This window comes from Balaenoptera acutorostrata, chromosome 1 (genome assembly GCF_949987535.1).
Source record: "Balaenoptera acutorostrata chromosome 1, mBalAcu1.1, whole genome shotgun sequence".
Lineage (NCBI taxonomy): Eukaryota > Metazoa > Chordata > Mammalia > Artiodactyla > Balaenopteridae > Balaenoptera > Balaenoptera acutorostrata.
This window is the reverse complement of record NC_080064.1, coordinates 25,655,653-25,682,504: the sequence shown is the minus strand read 5'-3', so window position 1 is coordinate 25,682,504 and position 26,852 is coordinate 25,655,653. Positions and strand designations below refer to the sequence as shown.

The 26,852-nt window shown below is 40.9% G+C and overlaps 1 protein-coding gene across 2 annotated transcripts in view; it reads right to left on the bottom strand.

Annotated features, from left to right (window-relative positions):
* Nucleotides 1–1,167: 1,167 nt before the first annotated feature.
* The window catches only part of KHDRBS1 (KH RNA binding domain containing, signal transduction associated 1), a 35,505-nt gene continuing 9,820 nt past the window's right edge, over nt 1,168–26,852 (bottom strand). Inside the window, exons 2-11 of one of the 2 annotated variants that reach the window (XM_057546471.1) lie at nt 23,465–23,589; nt 22,728–22,844; nt 21,347–21,493; nt 18,574–18,707; nt 17,578–17,779; nt 16,992–17,059; nt 16,042–16,100; nt 13,566–13,758; nt 10,903–10,962; nt 1,168–1,478 (exon numbers count right to left, since the gene is read on the bottom strand). In XM_057546471.1, the coding sequence (XP_057402454.1) occupies nt 13,661–13,758; nt 16,042–16,100; nt 16,992–17,059; nt 17,578–17,779; nt 18,574–18,707; nt 21,347–21,493; nt 22,728–22,844; nt 23,465–23,589 (950 nt within the window). In that variant the 3' untranslated portion in view covers nt 1,168–1,478; nt 10,903–10,962; nt 13,566–13,660. Of the gene's footprint in view, nt 1,479–10,902; nt 10,963–11,475; nt 13,759–16,041; nt 16,101–16,991; nt 17,060–17,577; nt 17,780–18,573; nt 18,708–21,346; nt 21,494–22,727; nt 22,845–23,464; nt 23,590–26,852 lie in introns of both variants that reach the window. The other variant, XM_007170592.3, reaches the window with a different exon arrangement.

Sequence of the window (26,852 nt, the reverse complement as noted above, 5' to 3'; positions counted from 1 at the left end):
TCAGTTTGCCTGGGACTTTCCTGGTTTTAGGACTGAAGTTCAACATCCCAGGAATCTTCTCAGTCATGTAAAACCTGGATGGTTTGTCACCCTAAATAAATCTCTGAAACACAATGCTTTACTGTTTCAAAGTACTTGTGGCTGTAAGAGGTACAAACAGGTCAAAAGCAGGGGCTATGGAGTCTGATAGCACCTTTCTTTAACCTTAGGCAAGTTATTTATCCTCTTTGAGCCTCTGTTTCCTCATCTGTAAAATGAGTATAGTGGATTGGAGGATTAAGTCAAATAGCACATATAAATGCTTGACATAGTGCCTGGTACAACTAAGCATTCAATAAATTATTAGCTATTATATATTTTAATCAATAATGAAGATAAAAATGGGCTTAGAGGTTAAACAACTTCCCCAAACAACAACTGATTTCAAGGTCCCTTTACTACTAAGAACAGAATCCAAAGCTCATTAGAATGCCTCAGGCACAGTCTGGATAGGTCTCTCCAAACTCAGCCCTTCCCCTGGTTCCCTTGTTAGGATAAATAACCAGGAGGCATTGAAGGAAGAGTGTAGTACTTGAGAGGTCCCTAACCTCTCTGGGTGCTCAGTGTAAAACCAGCCTATGGCATTGGCCACAGGAAACCAGAAGTCTAGGAAACACTGACTTTCCAATCCTTTAAGAGAAAATGTTAGGATAAATGGCTAGCCCAACATAGCTGGATAGAGAGTGGGAGTTAGACAGGGGACCTCCTTTGGCTCTCTCCCAAAGCTGATAAAAGCTACCGGAGTGGGACTCTTCATCACTTGACTGAACCTTTATTGAGCTCCTCAGTGCCAGATGTTTGCTGGGGAAGGGATGTAGTCCAGAGGTGAAGTGGGAAAAGCCCTACCCTATCCTTCAGGAGATTTTTGGACGTTAGTAATCAACAATGAAGAGAAAAACAGGCTCCGAGGTTAAATAACTTGCCTGAAGTACCCGAAACTTCTCACTTGGCTTTCCTCAGCCTGTTACAGAGTTGGTGACCAGCCACTCTCTGGGAGCCCTCTGCAAGTGTTCAAGGCTGGCATCCACAACGCATGTGTGGCAGGTGGGAAACAGGTGGTGGTGGTAGGGTGTTCCAGCCAGTGCTGCTGGAGACTAAGGGGAAGCAGGCAAACTGGGAATGACACAGTAAGAGTTGCCAGTTTATTCACATCTAGGAGGCCATGCTGAGGATACTGTTAGTCCCCTTCAATTCTTTAAAGTCCTGAGCAGGTTTAACTGTTAGCATCACAGCCCCCTGTAGCCCTAAGGACTCCATTCTGGGCCTAGGGACTCTTAGGGGATTCTGGGTGGCTTTCTGTGGGTAAATCAGACAGATCAAGAGGTGGGTGGGAAAAGACTGTTGATCTCCTCTCCTGGGTCTCTCTGTGCTCAGCAAATGCCCTCAGGCCAGCCTTGACACAGCAGGCGGTTCTCCTGGTTTCCGGGAGTCCTGTGATGCTGCAAAGACATAGGCAGAAAATTAAGAAGCGTGAAGTTGCTGTATCGGGGGCTTCCCAGCCTCCCATTTGGCTGGTTTGCCTCCCTCACAACCTCCCCACCCCACAGCACAACCCCCGTTTGCTGCATTCAGGACAAGGTTTTTAGGTACACAGGTGGGTAGAAAACAGAAGTCCACAGCCTATGAGCTCTCTTTTTGCTATCAGTCAGGCAATGAAAATGGAGACTCACACCTCACACCTCCCATCCTTGGCCATGCCTGAGCTGAGTGATCCGGGGCAGAATCAACTAGATCTTCGGGGCCTTTAACTATACAAGCTTTGGGGCCTCCAGCTATATAAAGGGGAAAATCATCTCTGCTCTCTCAGAGATGTGAAAAAGATAACGATTAACAAAGAGCTTTAAATCTTTTGGAAGAAAGGGAATGGGGAACAGGAATCTTCTCGTAGCTATTATTAGTACCTCAATCCTAGGCTCAGGGGTCCACCTCTTCTGGCCTTATGAGGGGTTCTTCCTAGCCCCCAGTTCTCAGCGTTATCCACAGGAGAGACACATCCTAAGCCTGGGGCACAGGTCAGAGCCCTAATCTTATGCCAAAGCCTGTAGCTGTGCTCTTCATCTTAAAAAAAAAAAATGCCCCAGTTTTTCAAGCCGGTAACTTGGGGGCCCTCATTAGTACGTCCCTCTTCTCCCACATCTAATCAATCATTCTATCTCTGAAGTTCTTGAATCCATTCATTTCTCCAGTGTAGGTCTTTCTCATGTCTTTCCTCATAGGTCCCCATAACCCATTCTCCACTCAGGAGCAAGTGAAGCTTAAAAAGCAGAAATCTAATTGCGTCACCCCTCACTACTGGAATTCAGTGGTCTTCAGTGATGACCACAGCGTAAGGCCCAGATTTCCACCTCACCTTGAACCTGCCTCAGTCCTACACTCTGCCTAGAATGTGTTTTCATGCCTTTCCCCAAACCATCTCCCAAACTCTCTGCTTAGTTAACTCTGCCTTTAGATGTCAGCTTAAACATCATTTCTTCAAGGAAAACCCGAGAGCTAGGTTAGCTCCTGTTGTATACCCTCATAGCACCCGTTCCTTTCTTTCACAGCATGTATCACAACTGAGATGATTTATGCTATTTATGAGATGAATACGTTTAGTGTCTGTGTCCCCAAATACACTATAAGCTCCATGAGGTCAGGGACCAATTTTACCTTGTTCACTTGCCACTGACTCTCCATTGCCTAGCACACAGATGTTCCAATTTATAATAGTGAATGTATTTTTAAAAAAACGGAATGAAAGGGGTCATTCATACTGCTCTCTGGAGAGAAGCTTATGAAGAATCGTATCAGAGCACAAGGTATTTCTATTTCTCAAAGGCAGATGCAGAGCTTGTTTCCTACATTCCAACCCTGGAAAGGCTGAGAGATGGGGAGCACCCAATTTTATACCTAAATCTGGGCCGTAAGTAGGAAGCACGAAGGCTGCAGGAGCCAGAGGAAAGCAGAGAAAAATTAGCTCTGTATCTAAACCCAAACTCTTCCATCTCAAATTCCTTATGTGCCTGGTGAAGAGACTGGCTATCCTGAGGTGGGCCAAGGTAGGCTCCCAAGGTTGACAAGGGAAGAGCTAATTCAGGCATCTTAATGCAGTATTAAGAACGTAGACAGTCCCCGATTTTCCAGCAATGTGTTCTACTTCGGTGATTAATCTGGGCTGACAGCCTGGCTGTACCTCACACTCTGCCTGGAAACATGTCAAACGCGCCGTCTTTCTTCAGGAGTCCCCACAACCTCTCCCAATCTGACCTGGAAATGACAAGGCCTCCTTGAAGCAAAAAGTTCCCTGGTCTAGTGGGGGGAAGCACTGTGACACCTTGTGTACCTGTCTGAGAACTCCTACCTGCCCACTGCTGCCTGAGATGCAGCCAAAGACAACCAGCACAGCTTAGGCTAGGAGGGAGAAGTACACCTACTGCTGAGAAGCTGCTGGATTTGTAGTCAAGGCATGTCAAGAAACTAACCTCCAGCAGCACGGTTATGAAATTCAAATCCCTTTCAGATACAAGGCTCCCTCCTTTTGGAAGAGAGAGCTAGTGTTCTCTTCCACATCCTCAGCCCCAGAGCCATAACAGGCTATTGAGCAGAAGACCTCCAGCCTGGGGGTTAGAAAATTGATTTTTAGAGGTCAGTGAACATATCTGCTCATTACCTCAAACAAAAGGGTTTGGTCTACTGCTTGAATGCAGCCTCACTGGGAGCCCAGGGGAGCTATCAGGCCACAATAGGACTAGGGTGCAGTGCCCACCATAGGTCTTTGCTCCCAAGGGCTTAGGCCAGGGAACAAAAGAATGCACAGTTAGGCAGTGCACTGTGCTTCCTCCCCTTCCCCCCAGCAGCTGCTGTCTCAGACAACTGCATGCAGCCTGTCTGCTCAAGGCTATTAAATATTCATCAGATACTTGCTAGCTTTAAACATGCAATGACAATTAATCCAGAGAGCAAGAGGTACATGAGGGTCCAGAGAGAGAGAAAAAGGGAGGGCAGAGAAGGATCCACTTCTTTTAACTTCAGGAATCTGGAAACCAAGCTAGGGGCACCACGCATCCTGTATATCAAAGCCGGGAACTACTTTCAGTGTAAGCTGATCTTCTGGTGGCCACTGTAGGTACAGAGGAAAGACCAGGAGGCAGCCAAGTAGTAGCAGAAAGACTAGGGTCTGAACTCTAGTTCTTGGACCCTGTGGTCATCCTAACCTGTGCATGTCAGTTTCCCAGGATAATCCTCACTTCACAGAGTTGTGAGAATTCCATGGGATGCTGCAATATGATACTCCCCGGAGAGTTAGTACAGAATTAAGAGCTTAAAATGGAGGCAGAGACTTCATTCATTCAAGACTTAAAAGTGGTGAAGCAAAGCCTTGCTTAATAATTCCTTAAGAGTGAAGTTTCCATCAGTGGAGACTCACAGAGTTTTGCTCTCTAATTCATAGGGTGGGTGAAAGGGATAGGATACAGGATGATGCCCTCAACATGTGGTGAAGGTCTAACATCCCACCCTCAAAGAGCCCAAATATCTGAGAGGAGAGAAGGTTATTCTTTCTGAAAAACGTAAGAACCAAGAGGCTTTTAGGTAAGAGGGAGCAGAAGTCAGGCATGGGGAGGGGAGAACACCTCCTTTGCTCTCCCACAAAGGAGTGGTGCACTTTATGGAAGATGATTCCCTTCTGCTTCCCTTACTTCCCCAACTCGCCAGCACAAGGGCAAACACGAGTGTGTTCAAGTCACTCCCCTACTTAAGGCCTTAAAATAGCTCCCTAAGCTTTAGAATAGTGTCCAAATCCCTTGACTAAAATTTAGCTTTTCAAAATCGGCACTAACTTACTCTCCTAGCCTCTGTTTATAGCTAACATGTACTGACTGGGTGCTTATTACATGTCATGTTGAATGTTTTACATGCATTAATTCACCCAATCTTCACAACGTTATAAAATAAATGATATTATCCTCCAATTTTATAGACGATGAAACTGAGACTTGGAGGGGAAAACCCACCTAAGGTTCCAAAACTAGTTACACTATGTAAAAATGTGTGTTAAACTGTGTAAAAGTGGGATAATAATAGCTACTTTACAGGTAGAGAAGATAGTGCATGGTACACAGTAAAGAATAAATGTTAGAATTGACAAAAATGCAATAGTAGCTAAGTAACCTTTTTTCAGATTTTAACATTTCTGAAATCAGGACGCATGTTACACTTATATGAAAACAAACCACTGTGTCAGTTTAACTGGCAGTATTTTTTATTTCTTTGCAGTATTTAATGATGCATCTTATAATACATGGCCTCAGTGTCAATGAAATATGGTGTTCACCTTATAGAAGCAGCATGCTTTCAGCATAAAGAATGGGCTTTGGTACACAAAAATGCTGATGTGGACCTCCTCCACAACTTGCAATGCAACTGTGGTAAATTACTTCACCTCTCCTAGTAACAACTGCCTCATTTACAAAAACAGAGACACAGTAGACATTCAAATTAAATTTTCTTCTCCCTTAGCCAGGTAAAGCTGCCTATTTTCTCTACATCACTTTCTCCTTTTAAAAAAATGAGGGGCTTCCCTGGTGGCGCAGCTGTTGAGAATCTGCCTGCCAATGCAGGGGACAAGGGTTCGAGCCCTGGTCTGGGAAGATCCCACATGCTGCGGAGCAACTAGGCCCGTGAGCCACAACTGCTGAGCCTGCGCGTCTGGAGCTTGTGCTCCACAACAAGAGAGCCCGCGATAGTGAAGAGGCCCGCGCACCGCGATGAAGAGTGGCCCCCGCTTGCTGCAACTGGAGAAGGCCCTCGCACAGAAACGAAGACCCAACACAGCCAAAAATAAATATAAATAAATAAATAAAAAAATGAGGTCAAGACCAATTAATGGGAATAGACAGAAAAGTAATAAAATGAGGGAAAATTAAAATGACTACTTAATAGTAACTCTGCCAGCTAACAGCAGCCTGTATAGGCTAACACAAAGCACGAGAACATATCAAGAAAAAGGGAGCCCACGTGCTGCCTTATGCATTCTAACTCAAATGATCTTTGGGCGACATACAGCCTCAGAGATTTGAGGCCAGGGAGGGATTATTTAAGCTTCAAATATCTGAGCAAAATATCCACCATCACTACCTTTATCCCCTTAGTTCACTTGGTTCGGGAGCACTCTGCACGTGTGTAGGCAAGAAGCCTTATGGGTCCTAACTCTCAGGCTGCTGTTCCTGAAACAAAACACAGTCTGAGTCTGCTTCATCCTTGGTGGCCAGAAAGCCCTAGCAGTTGCTGATGCATCTTCACCTACATTCTTAGCCTGGGACAGGAGGTGGGAAGTGGTGGGAGAGAAAGCAAGAGTGGACAAACCCTAAGGCTATCTGAATACTGTCATATCCCTAGGTAAGGAAGGGTGAGAGAGTTCCCTTAGCAGCAAGTGTCATCTATAAGAGTACCCTGGAAACCCTGGAGGGAGATGGGGGGAGGAGCAAGGGAGGCTGATGGTGGGGGGAGGGCATGTGGGGCCTCAGCCTCTGAGCCTCTGGAGAATTACATATGGCCAGGCATGGCAGCTAGAACAGCCTCATTTCCACTTTAGCAGCCTGCAGTATTACAGACATGATTTGGGGTCACCCATACCTGGGATCAAATCCTAGCCCCACCACTTACTAGCTCTTAATGATGCCAAAATAGTCCAATCAGCTATTATTTATTATTGAGTAGCTACTATATGCCAAAAATTATATTAATCACTTTAAGTAATACCTACTTCAAAGGGGAATAGACCTATACCTCTATGGTCAATTGATTTCCAACCAGGATGCCAAGATCATTCAATGGGGAAAGAGCAGTCTTTTCAATAAATGGTGCTGAGACAACTGGATATCCACATGCAAACGAATATGAACCCCCCCACCTCATTCCATATACAAAAATTAACACAAAATGGATCACAGACCTAAATGTAAGAATTAAAACTATAAAACTCTTGGAAGGAAAAAGGTATAAAATTTCAGGACCATGAATGAGACAATGGCTTCTTACCTACGACACCAAAAGCACAAGCAATGAAAGAAAATAACAGATAAATTGGACTTCATCAAAATGAAAAACTTCTGTGTTTCAAAGAAAATAAAAAGAGAACTCACAGAATAGGAGAAAATACTTGCAAATCTCATATATGATAAGGGTCCATCATCCAACTATATAATGAACTTACAATTCAATAATAAAAAGACAAATGGTCCAATTTAAAAATTGACAGAAGATTTAAATAAACATTTCTCTAAAGAAGATAAACAAAATGGTGGATAAGTACATGAAAAGATGCTCAACGACATTATTCGTTAGGGAAATGCAAATCAAAACCACAATGAGATACCAATTCACACCCAGCAGGCTAGCTGTAATAAACAAAAAGAAAATAGCAAGTGTTGGTAAGGATGTGGAGAAATTAGAAACCTCACACATTGCTGGTAGGAATGGTGCAGTCTCTGTGTAAAACAGATGGGCAGCTCCTCAAAAAGTTAAACAAAGAGTTACCATATGACCTAGCAATTCCTCTCCTAGGTATACATCCAAGAAATTGAAAACATATGTCCACACAAAAACCTGTACATGAATGTTCATAGAAGCATTATTCATATTAGCCAAAAAGTGGTAAATGGATAAATAAAATGTGGTATATGCATATAATGAAATAGTATTTGACAATAAAAGGAAGTACTGACAACATGCTACAACACGGATGAGGCTTGAAAACGTTATGCTAAGTGAAAGAAACCAGTCATAAAAGATTATATGTTGTATAATTCCACTTTATGAAGTGTCCAGAATAGACAAGTTGATAGAGACAGAACGTGGATTAATGGTTGCTTAGAGCTAGAAAGGATAAGCTGATTGTGGGGAAATGGCTTAATGGGCACGGGATTTCTTTTTTGGGGTGAGAAAGACGTTCTAAAATTGATTGTGTTGATGACTGTACAACTCTTGTATATACTGAAAACCACCGAATTGTACACTTTAAATGAGTGAATAGTTTGGTATATGAATTATATCTCAATAATCCTAATATACCTTTTAATCTGTATTAACAGAAGCTAACCAGAAGCTGCAACTGGCAGGTGATGGGCAGAACTTGGCTTGCAGCATATGTTTTACAGGGACTGACACAAATCTAAGCAAACATTAAACAACCGGCAGTATATAAAATCCAAATTTCTAGTTTTTCTTGAAAATCAGATCTAACAAGTCTAACAAATAACTTTTAGAGCTGGGAAAGAAACATGAGTGAAAATGATCTTCAAATACATGATAGGAATCCCTTCAGAAGTCCAAAATAGAATCAGTATAAGCTACTAGAGTGACTCATTCAAAATGAGGGAAAACTTCTAATATTTGGAGCTGTCTTAAATGAAATGGGCTGCTTTGGGAAGTAATATTGTTTCCTATCACTCTATGAAGTACTGATATGTACTATAACATGCATGAACCTTGAAAACATTATGCAAAGTCAAAGAAGCCAATCACAAAAAGCACATATAATATGATTCCATTTATATGAAATGTCCAGAATAGGGAAATCCATAGAAACAGAAAGTAGCTTAGTGGGAGAGAGGGGAAATTGGGAGTGACTGCTAACACGTGTGAGATTCTTTTGGGGTAATGGAAATTTTCTGGAATTAAATAGTGATAATGCTCATACAGCACTGTGAATATTCTAATAACCACTGAACTGTGCATTTTAAAATGATTAAAATGGTAAATTTTATGTTATGTGAATTTTATCTCAATTAAAAAAGAAAAAGGTAGAGAGGACCAAATGAGATAGTTTTTTATTAACTGCTTAGGATATTATGATGCACATAGTGATACATGTTAGCTATTATTATCAACTCCATTTAATGATAAAGAAATGAGACACAGACCTGTTATATATAAAAAAAAATAATAACTAAAATAAAATTCAAATCAAAAAAAGAAATAAGACACAGGGAATTCCCTGGTGGTCCAGTGGTTGGGACTCGGTGCTTTCACAGCCGTGGCCCAGGTTCAATCCCTGGTTGGGGAACTAGGATCCTGCAAGTCGTGTGACACAGCGAAAAAAAAAAAAAAGTTCACTATGCTTAAGAAAAAAAAAAAAAAAAGAAATGAGACAGGGGGTAAGGGTTTTTTTTTTGGTTGTTAAAACAAAGACAAGGGCTATGATGAGGCAGAGCCAGGACAGGTCCCCAGTCTTCCCTGGCTCTAAAACTTATAGATGTAATAAAGTTCACAGGTAGTGATAGAAAACACTGGAACTGAAACTGCATACCCAGAATAGGCAGACCACTGGCAGGCCTGGGTCTGCCAACAATGGAACCTGCCTTTCCAAGCACAAATTACAGGCCAAATGAAGAAAGAAGTTTCCCCAAAATTCTGCTCTTAAGACTACCTTAGGAAGAGTTGAGACTAAATTCTCTGCATTCAGGGACTTTCCCCTAAAATGTCCTAACCATTCATGTGACCAGTATCAAACTTAGGACTTCTGGATGCACAGAACCATGCTCAGTACACATGGCCCTCCTTAAAGCCTCCGTATCGCAGAGGCTCCTGGCCGAGAGGCGGGTTTGGAAGAAATGATCTCCAAGAAGGCAAATTTCACTGTCAAAGGACACAATATCTTTGGCCTACCTAGTTGGATCCTTTCTCCTCAGTGCCCTCATAACCCTAACAACTTACTCAGGGGCAGAGGAAAAATCAATAGGAAGGCTCACTCAGTTGTCAGAGCCCCCAGCTACCCAACCAGGGAGTTAAACTTTTTTAGGGAAAGAACACTAATATTTACTATGTATAGGGCACGGAATTGGTTGGCCTTATATATATTTGAACTCCTTCAGTTTGCCAACCACTGTAAAGTGTACCTTATCCCTGTCTTCCTTCTCAGGTGTGGAAATAAGTGATGTGTTTTAGGTCACCAAACAAAAGAGAGCTCATAGATTGAACTCCAGGTTTCTCAGGTTCCATGTCCTTTCTACTCCACCACAATGTCTCTAACCAGGGGTCTCTTCTGTGTGAGAAATACCCCTTTCTTAGATTGAAAGTGGTATAGTATGAGAGGTAAGATGTTAGGTTCTGGCAACACATAAACTTGGGCTTGATTACTACCCACACTAATTATGTGACCCTGGGAAGTCACTTACCCTCATTAAGTCTCAGTTACTTCTGTAAAATATGGTTATTACTGAATAACTGTCCTTTGGCTGCTCAGTATCTATTTCTCTTTCCTAATAACACCCTGACTTCCTTTTGAGGAATTAGTTTTTTCTTACTGCATACTGGTAAAGTATGGGCATGTGACTCAAGCTAATCCAGTCTGACACTTTGCCTCCCTAGAACTTGAACCTTGAAACCAAACATGGCTAAGAGTGTACTTATTCCAGCAGTAGTGTCCAAGGAGCTAATCCCAGCTTTAAAACCACTCCTGTGGTCTACCACTGCTGTCCCAGTTCGCTGTAGCCACTCTGGTTCCCAAGCCAGATTTTCTAGCCTTCACATTAAATCTGTGGACCCCTAATATCCTTCCAATAAATCCAATAAATGTAAATTCATTTACATGAGCCAGTCACTTTGTTGCTTATAACCAATGAACTCCAAATGAAACACCACCTTATCAGGTTATTGACAAAATATAGTGGGAGTCAAAAGATGTTAAGCTGACAGTCTGGTCATTACAAGTAAATTCAACATGGACTGTAAACCAACGTAAAAGCATGGTCATGTTGTAAATATGGTACAAATTACATACAAGCAAGATTTGCCCACTGATTACCTCCCAGGCTACCACCTGGCAAAACTGTTTTAGTTAGGATAAAAGTCCAATATCCTTAATAGAAAGCCACCTTAACATACCTGACATGGGTCTTCACTACCCATTCTACTCCAAGAAATGCCTCAGGAGTTTTCAATCACCTGAAAATGGAGAAGTAAAAGATAAGTCTTTTAAAGAGGAAGTTCTAAAGACATACAAAATAAAAGATAGAGATCCTGCATGCAGTTTACACATTACAGGAGAGAAACATGCAACTTTAAAGAAATTTTAACTAACATTTCATTGTGAATATCAATACGGGGACCTATAGGGGCTCACATCCTTGTACATTTTAAAATAGCTGAGCAGAAAGCTTTACTTTGGGGAGCAGCAGGTCTAAACTACAGTCATTGAAATTTTACAATGTGTCATTTAAGATGTCAGACTTTGTGCCCAGGTTACATTACAGTTCACTTGTGATGGGCAGGATTATTAAGAGTTATGGCTAATTTATGCGGCAGCATATGGTTTTTCTTTTTACAGCTATTTTTATTAAACAAGTTTTGCAAAGTTTTAACATTAAAATTAACAGCTAAAGAATTGTTTATGCAAGTTGCTGTCACAGTTTATGTAAAAGAGAAATATGTGCTATTAAAATCAGACATTTAGGTTACCTTTGGTTTTTTGCGATGCATGTTAGCTTTACACATCCTGATTCTCTTGCGATAATTTTCCTTTAAAAAGGGGGGTATAGAGTGATCTCTTTTCATCAAAACAAGACATAATGCCCTGAAAGCTGACTTCAAACCATGGTTGAAAATTCAGTTATTTACACTTTATCACAATCTACAAATACATTTTTTTGTTGGTGTGTTTTAAAAAGAAAAAAAAATGTCCATCATGCACTGCTGCAGGCAGCTTGGCACTTCATACAAGAGGATTTTTCACCCCCGAGCAGTTTAGGTGGCTCCCTTAGGGAAGGCATGAGAACCCTGAGAATTAATGTAGAGTAGTGGAAACAGGGTCAGCCAATTCCATCATTTCCTCTCTTGGTCTCTCAGGAGGGAGGTTCAGAGCCAGGCTATCATGCCAGATCCTGCCCCAGTCCAGTTGATTTATTAACAGCATTTCTGGGATTGGAAGGGAAACCCTTAAGGGCACCCAGGGTTTGCTGAATTGTCATTATCTAAAGGCAAGTGCTATCCCTTTCCAAGCTCACAGAGATTATTTGGTGTCACTCTTAGGGCCACCTACGGGCTCTACAGAAGGTGCAAACTAGGATGGCTGGAACTTTAAGTACTGAGGCCTACGTATGGAAACCAATCCAAGTTTCAACTTAGTTGGATTTTTCTCTCCAAATATTAGAGCTTGTGATAAGGATTGGGTAAAACTGCTTTCAACAACTTCCAGGGGGTGAAAAAGCTTTGGTTATTTTTAAACTAAAACTTAACAACTCATAAACTTTTTTTTGGTAAACTTAAAATAAAATCCCCCACCACCACTTTTAAGAATGTCTCCCACTTTTAACAAGCCCATTAACTTTAGAGTTAATTTAAGTTTATTTGAAAGAGAAAACTATTTTATTGTCCACCCAAAAAAATGACAATTCATCACATTTACTTTGATTAAAAAAGGACTAAACTTTATTGACAAACTGCTGCAGACATTTTGACATAAGTTTAAGCTACCTATTTAGGCAGACTTACACATGTAGCATTTAATCTTCCAAGAACAAAATGGGAGGACGGTACAAATCCAATTAGGACTTTAACTTATGTACAAAGTGGATTTTGATTCCTTTTTCATTCAGCTGCAGTGTCCCTTTTTATATCATGCTAGTGTTGAGACATACTTGACTAACTACCTTGGTAACAGTTCAATATTGACAACCGTCAACTTAAGAAAATCATCAGCTTTTGGCCCCAGTGTCCAAGTGAGCTTTTCATGGAGTGCAGAATCTCAGATGGACAAAACACTTTGCCTTTTAAAATACTGAAATGTTAATTATTCGTACTATTACTGAAAGGTTGTTCGTGACTAAAAAGCTCTGCATCAAATTCAAGTGGCCAGCCCCTCTCCCCAAATCAACCTCTTCGAAACCTACTTCCCACTAAGTATCTCTCAACACTGTATGTCTGGGGCTAGATTTCAAAACCCACATAATGAAAAAGTCAGTTTTACGAACCTAATTTTGCTGTTGTTGTTTTTAAATCAATTAACGTTAAAAATTGCATCAACTATTTAATTCATGAGGATCTTTCGTATTAAAATTTAACCTTAAGATTCAACCGCCATGTGCTTTTAAAGGAAACGTTTTTAGAGACGTCTGAGCTCACTTTTACATGGTGGCACCTACTGCCGTTAACGTTTGTGATTTTAAATCTTAAACAGCCCTGAATTTTGAAATGTAGCCTAGTTTGGGATTCTGCAACTACAACTTTACGGGATGCCTCAAGTCAAAACTAAGAGAAAGTTAACAAGCCTTAACTTCAGAACCTTTAAGCAAGCAATGTCACTTTTGAAACTAACAGGTTTGTGGTTTTTTTTTTTACTCAACTTGTTTTATTAGAAAAGGTACATTTCTGTTTATATTTAAACAACAAAGAAAAAAAGCATCTACACACTTAAAAAATTAATTCGATATTCCTAAATCTATTTTAACTCATTTTAAAATACTACATACAGAAGCCAGAATGCAGAGTTAAGAATGGAGTAAGGTGGGGGAGAAGAAGGGGACCACGAAGAAAAACACTTAGACAATTACTTGTCTGTTGTGGGTAAAGCAACAGGAATCCTGGGAGATACAAGAAATCAGTAACAACTTTGCTCATAACTGATATTTTCCCCTCATGTTTGTTTTTAATAACGTCCATATGGGTGCTCTCTGTATGCTCCCTTCACCGGCCTAGCTGGAGGGGCCTTCAGCGATGGCCTGGTCCCATTCCAGTCATCTTGGCCTGTGGGGAAAAAGCAAGAACAGTTTATAACCCATGTGCCAATGGCATTTCCAGATGGGCAGGCATAGGTCACCTGGTAAAGATCACCAAAAACACTGCTTTGCTTCCAATGTCTTGCCACCTCCTGGGTGGTCCTTACTTTTTTACTCTGCTTGGCCCTCCTGAGCAGCTTAGGCAATTTTCCAACTGTAGGACAATTTTGAGTGGACGGACAGAGGAAACAGTTCAGGAAGGACTTGGAGTGACATCCAGGAAAGCAGCTGACCATAGGCAACATAATCTATACTCCAGCCCCCAAACCTGAATAAACCCAACACCTTGCTTGGGACAATGAGGAAATCGACCTCAGTGGATCTGCAATGCTCTTTCCTGTTTCCAAAGCAATTTGGCACAGAGCCACAGGTAAGGTGACAATTTCTGGAAGTCTTTCAGATCGGAAGCAGCAGGTAGCTCCCTTTCCATGCAACAGCAAGTCTGATTTCCCCGTGGAGAAATGTCCCCTGGCTCCCTGGGAAGAGCAAGCAATGGCCACGTTTCAAGAGCCCTCCACCAGCAGAGCTGGTCCACTGCTCTGGCAGTGGGAAGTACAATCAAATGTGTTAACAGCACTCATTAGGAGAATTCATTATCTCCTTTTTTGTGCCAATAGTCCAGAGAAGCCAGACAACATGACTGACATCCTCAAATGGTTTTCCTTTGTGACAGGGAAAAGCCTATAGGAGAGATGATCACTTACTAGAGCTGATCTCTTATGAACACGAATTGTGTTTATAAGCTTATTCTTCCCACTCACCCCCAGATGTTACCCAGGCCTGTTATTTCTCTAGCTGCTTGCATTCACAAACATCTGCTTCCATCACTACAGGTCTACAACTCCTTTATGGATGTTGCACAAAGTCCTACGCTATCTAAGCCTGTTTATACCTTTAGTAAAACAGATATGTCCATCATTTTCCAAGTGGCTTCTGGGTACCAACAAGACAGTTTATTTTTCTAACTCTGCTTATAAAGGCAGAAATCAGAACAGATTAACAGTGGCAACATCATACCAGGAGAACAAGGAGCAGCCTGCCTATTTCAGTGCAGTCTTTTCTCCAGCAAAACAGAAATGTAATTTAGTCAAACACATACAGAGGCCCCATTGTGCTGCCTCACCGATGAAGGGAAATACCCTGGAGCAATCATACCACCCTTCTAAATAGTGGCATATGAGCAGAGAGCAGTGCAGTGTTACGGATGGCAGCTGTCCAGTACCATTTAGCTAGAACTGGTAAAAAACTGTTTCCCTGGGCAAGCAGCTGACTGGTTACTACGTACTGTGCTGAGGAGTTGAGGAGTTTGTCTGTGGGAACCCTAAGAGGCTCTCTCTTTTCAGTTAGGGGTAAGGGAGACTGTCAACTAGTAACTTAAATGGTCAACTGCTGACCCCCTTGCCAAAGTCTCTGGACTTCCCTTGGGTATGCCGGAAACACCTCACATTTAAAAGGCTGCTCTCTCTGCATCTACTGCCACATGGTACTCCCTCTGGGACCCATTAATACGGGGCCATAACTGGCTCTTGAGGATACTCTTGAGCAATGTGTTTTCAACTAAGCCTCAGGAAAGGCAGTTTGGTCCTGCTGCCATTCCAGCATCTATAGCTCTCTTAGGATTATAGGACTGAACTGAGATGTCTCCAAGACAGTAAGGAGCTTGGTGCCAGTACTGCCCTGAATTGGCTTCAGCCCCCAGTTTCTAATCTAACGGGCACTGTTCTTGTCCCCAACCTGCTCTTGCTGTTTAGGTTTCTTTCAGCTAGCATTTCCTCTACACTGAGATTCTTCATGATGAGATCCAAAATTGTTTTTAAAAATGAGGTGGGGCAGAAGAATTGGATATGATTAAATTCTTATTATCCACCACTGTGGCCTAGGTATCAGCAGCAAAGGCCCAGCAACATAACCCAGGCCTAGCCATCTCCCAGCCTAAAGTAGAAAAAGAATCAACATCAGCTGAAAAGCCTGCTGCTCCAACCAGGCCAACCTAGACCTGAGCCCTAGTTTAGGACATCTGCTTAGCCGTCCAAGAGTAATAGCACACCTATCTCATTTCAGTAAGTCCTTCTTTCTACCGCACACCACACAATTTAAGAGCACGACTCCTACTGCCACATCTATCAACATGTTGGCCATCTATTACAGGTTTCTCCTTAGATGCATGACTGATCCCCAATAAATCTGGTCACCAGCATTCTCCAGTGCACTTACTTGCACATTTTGTCCCACCACAGAAATAAAGACATACCATATGCTTCATAAGAATCTTGAACCTCCCCATGTCCATAGTCATAATATTCTGAGTCCCTGAAAGCCAAAGACAGAGTGTTAGAGCTATATAGTAACCACGTTTCAGTTTTACCTTTCTCCCAAATATTTCCATATTTCAGTCATTTTACTGTGGGTATAAAACAAAAAGATGCTCATTTTACCCCATCTCCAAACCACAAAATATTTCCAAAGCATGTATACACTAGGTACTCATTTAAAAACTGTGACTACTATAGCAAAGAAAAATGAATAGCAACAATTTAAAGTGAAAAAGCTCAATCTTAACCACAGTGTACACACACATGTATTCACAGGGCTAACTGGAAGAGATTAAAGAAACATGAAAAGAACTGTTCTGTCCCCATTATAGAATTATGAGAGACCTTTTCAATCACAGTTAAGATACATATATACACATACACAAAAAATGTTTTTTAAAAAAAGAGCAGAAAAGAACCTGAGTTACAATAGTGGGATTCTAGTATCCTTTTAAACTTTATGCAACTTTAATGTGGCTGTGACATTTTTTAATAATAAATCAAAATAATAATAAAAATAATAATAAATCAAAATAATAATAATTTAATAATTTTCCCTTTGTTTCCATAATAAATCAAAATAATAATAAAAATAATAATAAATCAAAATAATAATAATTTAATAATTTTCCCTTTGTTTCCATGTAGTCACAGCTCAGAAATTTTTCATCTGCTAACCCCAGATTCTACACTATAATTTAAGATTCACAGTTATCCAAATTTGCAGATCCAAGTGTGTGCCTTACAGATGTCAAAAGCAGAGAAGACACCCTGAAGAGAGGTGAGCCACCCTGCTCCTTAGATTTGTGCTGCCTAAATCTCTCAGTTCCTCCAACTCCCTCTTATCCATCCCGAGGACATGAAACAGCACTTCTACTGCCTGACTCACCCTTGGCTTTGGCTGTAATAGCCTTCGTAGCCTTCATAACTCTGTTCTGCATATGTATCATCATATCCCTAGAACAAATAAAATGAAACAGAAAGTCAGAATCACAGAAAGTAGGTAAGGTAATTATATCCCATGGGAGTATGGCGGGCTTCTGGATTAACAAAACATGGAATTTCCCTCCAAAATGTTAACAACTGTTGTGGAATAGTCAAGAAAGAAAGGATTAAAGAAAAAAAAAAAAGAAACAAAACAATCAACCAAATTTATAAAACCCTTCCAGTGTGGGCAGGAAATAAGGTACAAGGTTGAACTTCAGCATTATCAGCAGTAGTAGTGTGAGTTCCTTTAGTAACACACTAAACATCAAGGGACAGCTTATTTCCTGTTTAATCTACATACATACAGTAAACCATGCTTAAAAATGGAAAACTCTTCTCATAGTTTAACATTCACTGCAAGAGAAGAGGGCAGATTCCATATCTTACAGGCAGTCCCTGCCACCTACATCAAGGGCCAAGGCCCTGTCATTCAACTTCCTTTGGCAACCTGTTAGGTATTAGGAAATGGCATTGTCCGAATGTCTTACATATTCTTCATAAGTTTCTGGTGCAGGTGGTGGAGGCAAAGGTATTCTCTGGATGCCTGCTGTCCGTGCTCTTGGTGCTGGAGCACCCCTCACAGTAGGTGGGGGTGGCACTCCTCGAGTCACAGTGGCACCTCTGGTGATGGCTCCTCTCACTGGTGTACCACGCACTAAAGCCCCCCGAGGTGGTCCAACACCACGGCCCCTGCAAAAAAGAAAGTTTATTTCAAATGGAGATTTTTATAAATAGGCTACTTTCATGTTCAGATTTGTTTGCAAATTCTGGAACTAGATAGGAGATTTTACAATGCCTTAAATAGACTATTATCAAAACACAGAGGAATGGGGAGTTCCCTGGTGGTCCAGTGGTTAGGACTTGGCGATTTCACTGCCGTGGCAAGGGTTCAATCCCTGGTCAGGGAACTAAGATCCCACAAGCCACGCAGCGCAGCCAAAACAAAACAACACAGATGAATGTGTAGGTGGGTAAAGGACCCATATTGGAAGGCTCCCCAGGTCCCATGGTGGACCTGTTAATGTCTCATTAGTGGACCTTGGAGAGTCTGAACAGTCCATAAAGGTCAACCACCAAAGGTAAAATTCTAAAGTCAAAGACCATTTAAAAATGCTAAAACTGTCCAAAAGTTAAAAAAGCTTTTTTAAAAAGCTTTAGTCCTGAAGTCCTAAAGCTTCAGGACTGCTGTACCTGACTATGGTCAAAGTGACCAAGATCTAGAACTCCACTCTTTTTTTTTTTTGGCTGTGCCATGCAGCTTGCAGGATCTCAGTTTCCCGACCAAGTATTGAACCCGGACCACAGCACTGAAAGCGCCGAATCCTAACCACTAGACCACCAGGGAACTCCCTAGAACTCCACTCCTGATGCAACATACAAATCCTGAGACCCCTTCTAAGCTGGAGATACGAGCACCAGTAAAACAGAGATGGTACCAGCAGTCAAATTCACATCCCATTTCTAGTTGTCTCCATTATTTATACCTGGGAACAGGTGGAGGAGGAGGTGCAGCTCCCCGGCCTCTCACTGGCACCCCACGTCCACGAGAGGGCTCTGGTACTCCATTCAAGTAGGAGAGCTCTAGGAACTGCTCCTGGCAGATATCATCCATCATATCCTGTGGATAAAAGATAATGAGGAGTGTTATATTCTCTACCTTCTGCTGAGAAGGCATCTAGCCCATACGAGCCTTGGATGCTAAGAACAACTTTGAAAGTCCAGATGAAGTCTCAGGTCATTCATTCTCTGAAGTCAAATGGCACTCTACCTGTCACCTCTTTGAGGAAAGTCTTGACGGTAGACCCCTCATTATTCAGATGAAGTTCTTCATGATGTGGTCCCTGCCTAGCTCTCCAGATCACTTCCATCCTCTCTCCATGTATAACCTCCTTTCAAGCCATGCTGAACAACTTGCAGTTCAGAACATGGCATACTCTTACACATCCATTCTTGCAAATAGTTTCCTCTTTCTAGAATAATAAAAGCCGCTACCATTAATGAAGTTCTATGGCTGGGTACCATATAATAAGCTTTACATAGGGTTTTCAGTTTAATCTTCAAATTAACCCTGAAGTAGGCAGATCTTCCCATTTTACATCTGGGAAAACAGATTCGGGAAGTATAAAGCAATCAATCTAAGGACATAGAGCTAGTTAAGTGGCAGATTCTACATGTAAATTCAGAATTACCTGTCTCCAAAATCTAGGCTTTGAATCATCAGACTATATTGCCTTTTTTTGTCCACCTGAGGGACTCTCTTACAAGATTTAATCTAAAATATTACCTCACCTCTTTTGAAAAACTTTCTCTTGATGCCAACCCTTCACTCCCTCCTCTTTTCCCACAGCACCATGTAATTTTCTCTAAGCACTTACCACATCATTTTAGAATTGTTTGTATGTCTTTCTCACTAGGTTGTGAGCTCTTCAAGAGCCATTTTTGTAACTTCAGACCCAAGCACAGTATTAGGCACCTACCAGATACTTAACAAATGTTTGGGATGAACAAGGAACCTGAGGCTCAGAAAAGTGATATAATAACTTGTCCAAGATGATGCAGATAAAGCTCCCAGTCCAGTGCTCTTCCTACTGTACCAGGTTCTAAGGGGAAAACGGAGGGCTCTGGTCATGGACGCAAAAATAGGCTCACTTTTTTTCTTCACAGGGGGAAGAACTGAGCCAAATGCCATTTGCAAATCTTTTCACGTATTTCCTGATGAGAATCATTCAGTCTTAATACTTCATGCATTTTTATATATCCCAGGTGTATACAGCTTCTAGAAGATTCTAGTCACCACAGAGATGCCCCCCCACTCATCTCTTCACCTCCTCCTACCGTACACATTTCTGCTGCTTGAGACTCACACTGGAGAATCAAGTGACCAATGATGGGCCATTTGCTCATATTCCTCTAACTGCCACAGCAACACTGAGGAAACCCAGATCTCCCTGGCAGGCTTCTCTTTTGAAGATCCACTTACATGGAAGCCTTGTAAACCTAGCCCTTTTGAGAAATATGCTGAGACTAATGATAAAGAGGAGATGGGCATTCCCCTGCAGTCCTTCAGGAAACGGATGGCTCAGGATGCTTCAACATATACCTCAAAGAGTAAAAAGCAAATCCTCAAGGGAAAATTTACGAGCTCTGAGTTTTTCCTAGGATATTTTAAATTGGCTGTTTCATGTTGAACACTCTAATGATGACGAGATACTTAGAAGCAAAGCAGCTGCTGAGACATTTGAGACAGTGTTGGAATCCTTGGATCTCAGCATTACAGGTACACACACCCTATAAATTTTTGCTCTACCAATTCTCACATGCTCTGATACAGTTCCAACTCCCTCATTTTACATATACAAGAAAACCAAGAACTATATATCACCTCCTCTCAGTGATGAAACTATGATGCTTACTCAATTCTGCCTGAATAGTACTCCAAATGCTTCTTAAGGTTCCAGATTCATACTTGGTTATTAAATATTCAACAGTAAGTAGTTTTCAGAGTAACTCTGAAAACTAACAGGTCTTACCAAATGGCAAAAATTCATCATTTTCTACTTACTCAAAGAATGAAATCTCTGACCAGGTAATAATAAGCAACACAGGTAACCTGGTCTGTCCCAATTCTTCCAGGGCCTTAGTTACATTCTGAAAGGAGCTGTACACCAATCTGTCTAATATCATCAACAGTTAAGCCTACAACCATCATGCCTCTTTCAAATCAACTCTACTTGAGTAAACTCCTCCAGGAGAGAAAGCCCTGAATGCACTCAGGTCGGAATTCAATCCATTAACACTGGAGGCTAGAGGCTTCTTGCTGTTATCATCTAGACTCTCTAGAGTCTAGAATAAAACCCCCCTAAGTGCAGGGGATTATGACCACCTTAGTCATTTTCCTATCATAACCTTCTGGTTCTACTCTAGCACCAAAATACACAATTTAGTGAAGACCTCGTTAAATCTCTGTTAACCAGATGTTAAAATGCCAGACACACTGTGGATCCAAAATATTGACAAAAGATACTGGTATACAACTAAAACCACATTAGACATGGAGTGGGAGAGTGGCAGTGGGGCACACTAGTTTGAAAACCAGATACAAATAATGGACCACCTCAGAAAAATGAACATAAATGCAGAATTTGGTATATAATTTCAGGTTATGCAGAGACCCTGGATAAGAAACCCTGCCTTAGCAATAAGCACAAGATCCCAGTTTTCTCTTGCTCAAAAGATACAGGATATAGATTTCCTTACTGGTACTAGAAACTTCTTGACTTCCTCCATAGCATGGGCCATAAGAGCATAAGCCTCACACGGGGGTCCAAAGACTTCAATGAAGACGTGCAGATCCATATTCAAGTGGGCATATTTGGGGTCTCCACCTTTGCGCAGCTCTTCCTCCTGGGGAAAGATGCACAAAAACATCGCATCACTTGGACTAGGGAGAAAATGACACCTTTACCTCTAGGCCAAAGAGACACTGAGAAATGACCCCAACACCTAAAAAAATAGAAAAGTGTAAGAAAAAAGCAAAACAAATTCTGGAGAATAGTAATTTACACAGTCTGCTAAACCTGCAATTAGTCTGCTGCTCTTCTGTTTTGAATCACTGGTGTATTCATTGGAGCTCTTATTAGAAGGTATACAAGAGACAAACTTATTTCCAGCTTCCATTCAGATAACAGCTGTTTGCCAAGCATTCATCCATTCATTCATTTATTGCCAAGCATTTGCTTTTAAATCCCAGGTAGAGCTCTTAATCACCAGCTCTTCTTATCTGCTTATATGGTCTGGGAAGTTCTAGGGAAGGAAAAAAGTCAGGACAGAGAGAAGAAAATCTCATGTAAATCTCATTAGCTAGAATAACATACTTCAGCCCTAACTGTATTCATCTAGTGAGAAATGTGAGTGGACAAAAGAGGGTCTGAGAAAACATGTTTGTCAATTAGGCTGCATAAAAGGAGGCCTGAAAGAGTAAGTTCTTAGGCTGTAGCAGGTATGTCTCATCTAAAAAGCTGACCCTAGAAGGCTAAGACTATTCTGTTTCAGTGGTAAGTTTCTCCACACTTACAAACAGCATGAAGAGTATGGGGCTATGGCATGGAAAAAAAAAAAAAAAAAAAGCATTAGGTTCTGTTGTCAGGATTACTCATGGTTCCTTTTGTAATATCTTCTTTTTGAGGGCCTCACATTCCAGCTGGCTATGAAACAAACCAGCCAACTAATCCTCTGACTCACCTGCACTCACAACACTAGTGCTCTCACTTTTCCACATTACTGGAAAGGGAATGTGCTGTTCACATTTTAGTGTCTTTAGTCTCAGTAAGTTTCAGTACATCCAGCTCCCCTTCCAAGTTTTCATAGATAAGCTTACTAAATGCCAAAGTTGCTACTGCTGTTTCCATTACTATGCAGTCAAAGTCAGAAAGAAAACAATTACCAGGGCACACCTATGTTCTTCCAGCGTTGTCAAAGAAGTGAATTAACTGGTCTATAATCTCTTATATCCAATGCAAATTTAAGGGAATCACATTCTGTACATATGCAAGTGCTAGCTTCCATAAGGAATCTATACTGGACTCTGGGCTACTGGAAGGCATTAGGGTGTCTTCTTGCCTCATTAATGTGAGCTTACCTTGGCCTTGTCTCTCATTGAGCCCTTTCCCAACACAGAAATCTTTGCACCAGTCTCTTCTTGCAGTCTTTTGATTGTATTCCCTTGTGGTCCAAGGATCTTCCCCACAAAATTGAACTGACAGAAAATAAAGACAGATTTCTAAACACATATGTTCCTATAAAATATTTCCACACGTATTATTTATCTTCAATAATCCTGTAAAATAGGTAGAGTATTATCACTCCCATTTTACTGAAGGATATACTGAGGCTGTACGGATAAAGTGATTAGCCTACGGTTATACAACTGGAAAGTGGCAGTTCTTAGACTTGAATTTCCTGATGTAGTTTGGCACTCTTTCCATAATATCACACTGCAACCCTTCGTACTTTTACATAAACATTTTAAAGCCAGTTACTTCAGAACAGAACAGACATATGGTACCCTTTGGCAGTACTGGTTTGATAAACTAAATATAACTAGTTGCCTTCCAAAAAAGAAACTTTGAGAAAAAAAAAATTTTTTTTTGATAATAAAAAGATGATTATATTTCCATCCTGGCTATAGCTATGCTATTAGTGACGGACCTGTATGTTTCAACTGCCAGATACATATATGGGACAGAACCTTCACCAGCTTAAGTTTCTGACACTTCACAATCTCTGTAAGTCTTCTGCTACAGCCCACGTTACAAGACATACTACATACTCTCATACTACCAAAGACAACTCAAAGTGAGGCACTCTTTCCCTTACCTTGGGATACTGCTTGACAGGTATCAGAACCCTCTCCTTCAGCTTCATGTTCTTGTGAGAAAATAAATCCAAGTAATTCTCCTCATCGTCCTTTTTTGAATCCCCTTTCTGAATCTTCTCAATTTCTGAATAGGATAAACAGAATTTAATTTAGTTTTTTCTTTTAAATAAAGGCAAAATTCTGAGTCTGCTTAGCTTAAAGCAATAACACAAAGTACTGTGTAATGAGAAAGTGCTAATTTCAAATGGAGACTGGGTGAAAGCACCAAAGCTAGATGAAGGTGACTAGGAAACCCAAAGCCTGCTTCTAATAAGAGCAGTTTGCTCTTCCACTTCTAGTGGAAACCTCTACAGAAGCATTCAAATGTTCTTAACACAAAATGGATTTAGCAGTGAATTGGGGAAAAGGGGATAAACGAACTAAAAAAATTAAAATCTGCATCAAGAAAAAAGTACAAAGTCATATCTTTATGAAGAGACAAAGTCAGGGCTTCCCTGGTGGTGCAGTGGTTGAGAGTCTGCCTGCCAATGCAGGGGACACGGGTTTGAGCCCTGGTCTGGGAAGATCCCACATGCCGCGGAGCAACTGGGCCCGTGAGCCACAACTACTGAGCCTGCACATCTGGAGCCTGTGCTCCACAACAAGAGAGGCCGCGATAATGGGAGGCCTGCGCACCGCGATGAAGAGTGGCCCCCGCTTGCCACAACTGGAGAAAGCCCTCGCACAGAAACGAAGACCCAACACAGCCAAAAATAAAATAATAAAATAAAAAAAAAAAGAGACAAAGTCAATAATTTAAATACACAACCGAGAGTCCCATTAAAATTCTGTAACAGTAGTGCTTTGGACAGTAGTAGTCCTTAAGAGTCTGAAAGACCTGGTTTTTACTCTGCCACTCACCAGTTGTGTGAACTCTGAAAAGTTTTTTAATTGCTCTGAATTTTGGTTTCCTCATTGTAAAATGGAGGCAATATCTACCTCATGAGGTTGCTATAAAAACAGAATAAAATAACATATGTAAACATGCTAATTAAAGCCCATTTCTTTCTTTCTTTTTTTTCTTTTTGGCAGGTGGGATCTTAGTTCCCCGACCAGCAATCAAATCCGAGCCCCCTGCAGTGGAAGCGTGGAGTCTTAACCATGGGACCACCAGGGAAGTCTCAAAAGCCCATTTCTCAGTAAGTGTTTTAATATATACTCAACACTATCTAGCCCAAATTCTCTCAGTGTCTTAATGGAAAAAATGCACCAAGGTAATTTCAATTCACGGGTTAAGACAGTTTCATCAGCTAGAACCTTAGCAACCAAAAAGATTTCCTATCATCAGGGAACTTCATTCACCCATCCATCCATTCATTCAGTGACTGCAAGTGTTTGAGTGCTTCCTATGGAGAGGCACATGAAGGGACAGATACAGGTATGATCACTAACCACTATGGAAGACTTACTAAGAGCCAGGCACCTTGTCCTGTAAAGTATATGAGAATCAACAGAACAAGTCAAACATGGTCCCAATCTCCACTATGTCTATATACTAGAGTTCCCAGTCTATGAAGTCAGCAATGAAGTATAGTTAAATGCTACAACAGGAGTACTAACAAAGATGGGGGCCGAGTATGGAGGCAATGAACAGCAGCAACTAAAAGGTTATACTATGATCCACTGAGAACAACAACAACCAAAAAAATTATACTCCCTAAAACTAGTGGAACATTCTAACTAACAAAGAATGTTCTCCTAATATAACATTTCCACAGGGTTTCTTCTATAATTTTTAAGGCAAGGGTTCTCAAACTTCATCGCAGCAGAATCACCTGGAGGGTTTGTTAAACTAGATTGCTGGGCTCCAATCCCAGTCTGGGATTGTGTCAGGAATTTGCATTTGTAACAAGTTAGCAGGTGATGCTGATATTGCTGCTCTAGGGATCACACTTTGAAAACCACCGGTTCTGTATAAAGACATATGACTTCAAACACATACTGCAAATCTAAACCTTTAACAATTAAAAAAAAAAAAAACTGTTTAGACTAAGTCCAGCTGTAAAGTACACGGATGAAGGAAAGTTACTGAGACTGACAGACTACACAGAGTTCAGAATTTCAAACTGAAGGCTTCTGTTTATTAAAAAGCCTAATTTCAAATGTTACACTCTTATAAGAACGGTAAATGACAGTGCTCTTTGCACTCCTATTTTTCATTGTTTGGAATAGAAAACAAATTTGACCTTACAATCAACAGACTAAATGCTTCCTTCATTCAACACCCTATTTGTTTACTGTTTCACTGGTAGTGTATCCTGACCCCACCCCTTCCCACTTACTGCTAATATTAACTTTTTGTAGTCTCTAGTTTTGAGCCTACCACCTCTGAACACACCTCTTGAGTTTCTGGGCTGGGAAACTGGGCACTCAATCTTCCAAAGTCCACAGGAACAAAGATGCCACATTTCTAATCTGAAAACATCACTGAGGAGCTTCTAAATATGTGGAACAAATTACAAACTTCATCTTATCGATGTCTCTCCGTGTGTCCTAATTGCTGCCATCTAGTTAGGCCCTTCAACTGTACTTTATACCACTTTCCAGAAACTTTAATTGGTTAGAACAAGAAGATAAGACTCAAAGTCTGTTAATCTGTACTTCCATAGGAAGCAGGGATGCAAAAATTGAACCCAGTAGAAAGGTTTGTTTAATATCAATGCAATGTGCCCTGTGAATTTAAGACCTTTCTATAACATGGATCCTTCTGCTATATTTTGAGCTAGGCAGATCTTAATTAGGATCCCCTTGTCCACTTACCTCACAATTTAAAAAATGTTAAAGCATTTTTAGAGAATTCAGAGAACAATGATTTAAGTAAAACAGAACTAAAAAGATAAAACAATCAGGGGGTTAGCCTAGAAAGCAAAAGAATAAGAAGCACCTTGAGCCTTCAAGAAGGGTAGTCTTCCATGTTTGGAAGGGGAAGGACCAAATATTTATTAAATGCCTACAATGTATCAAACTCTATACAAATATTAGCCCATTTATCCTAAAAAATAACTCAGTGAAGTAGCTGGTACTATCCCCATTTTATAACTGAGGAAACAAAATCAGAGAAGTTAAATCTCTAAGTCACAAAGCTGTTAAAGCAGTAAGAAAGTAAGGATTAAAAGCCAGGCTTTCTCTAACTTCAAACCTCATGCTTTTATTATTGCCTTTCAGTGGGGAGTTGTGGGGAGCACTTTATTTAAGCAAAAAAGAGCTGATTTTGTAAAGTTTTGGGAAGTACTGCTTATACCCCCAGACACTGTCATGCAGCTAAAGACAACAAGAGGGCTCTGCATGTGCCTCAGATGTTCAGCTGCCTGATCTTTCTTTTCTTTTTCAATTCTCTCTTTTTTTTCT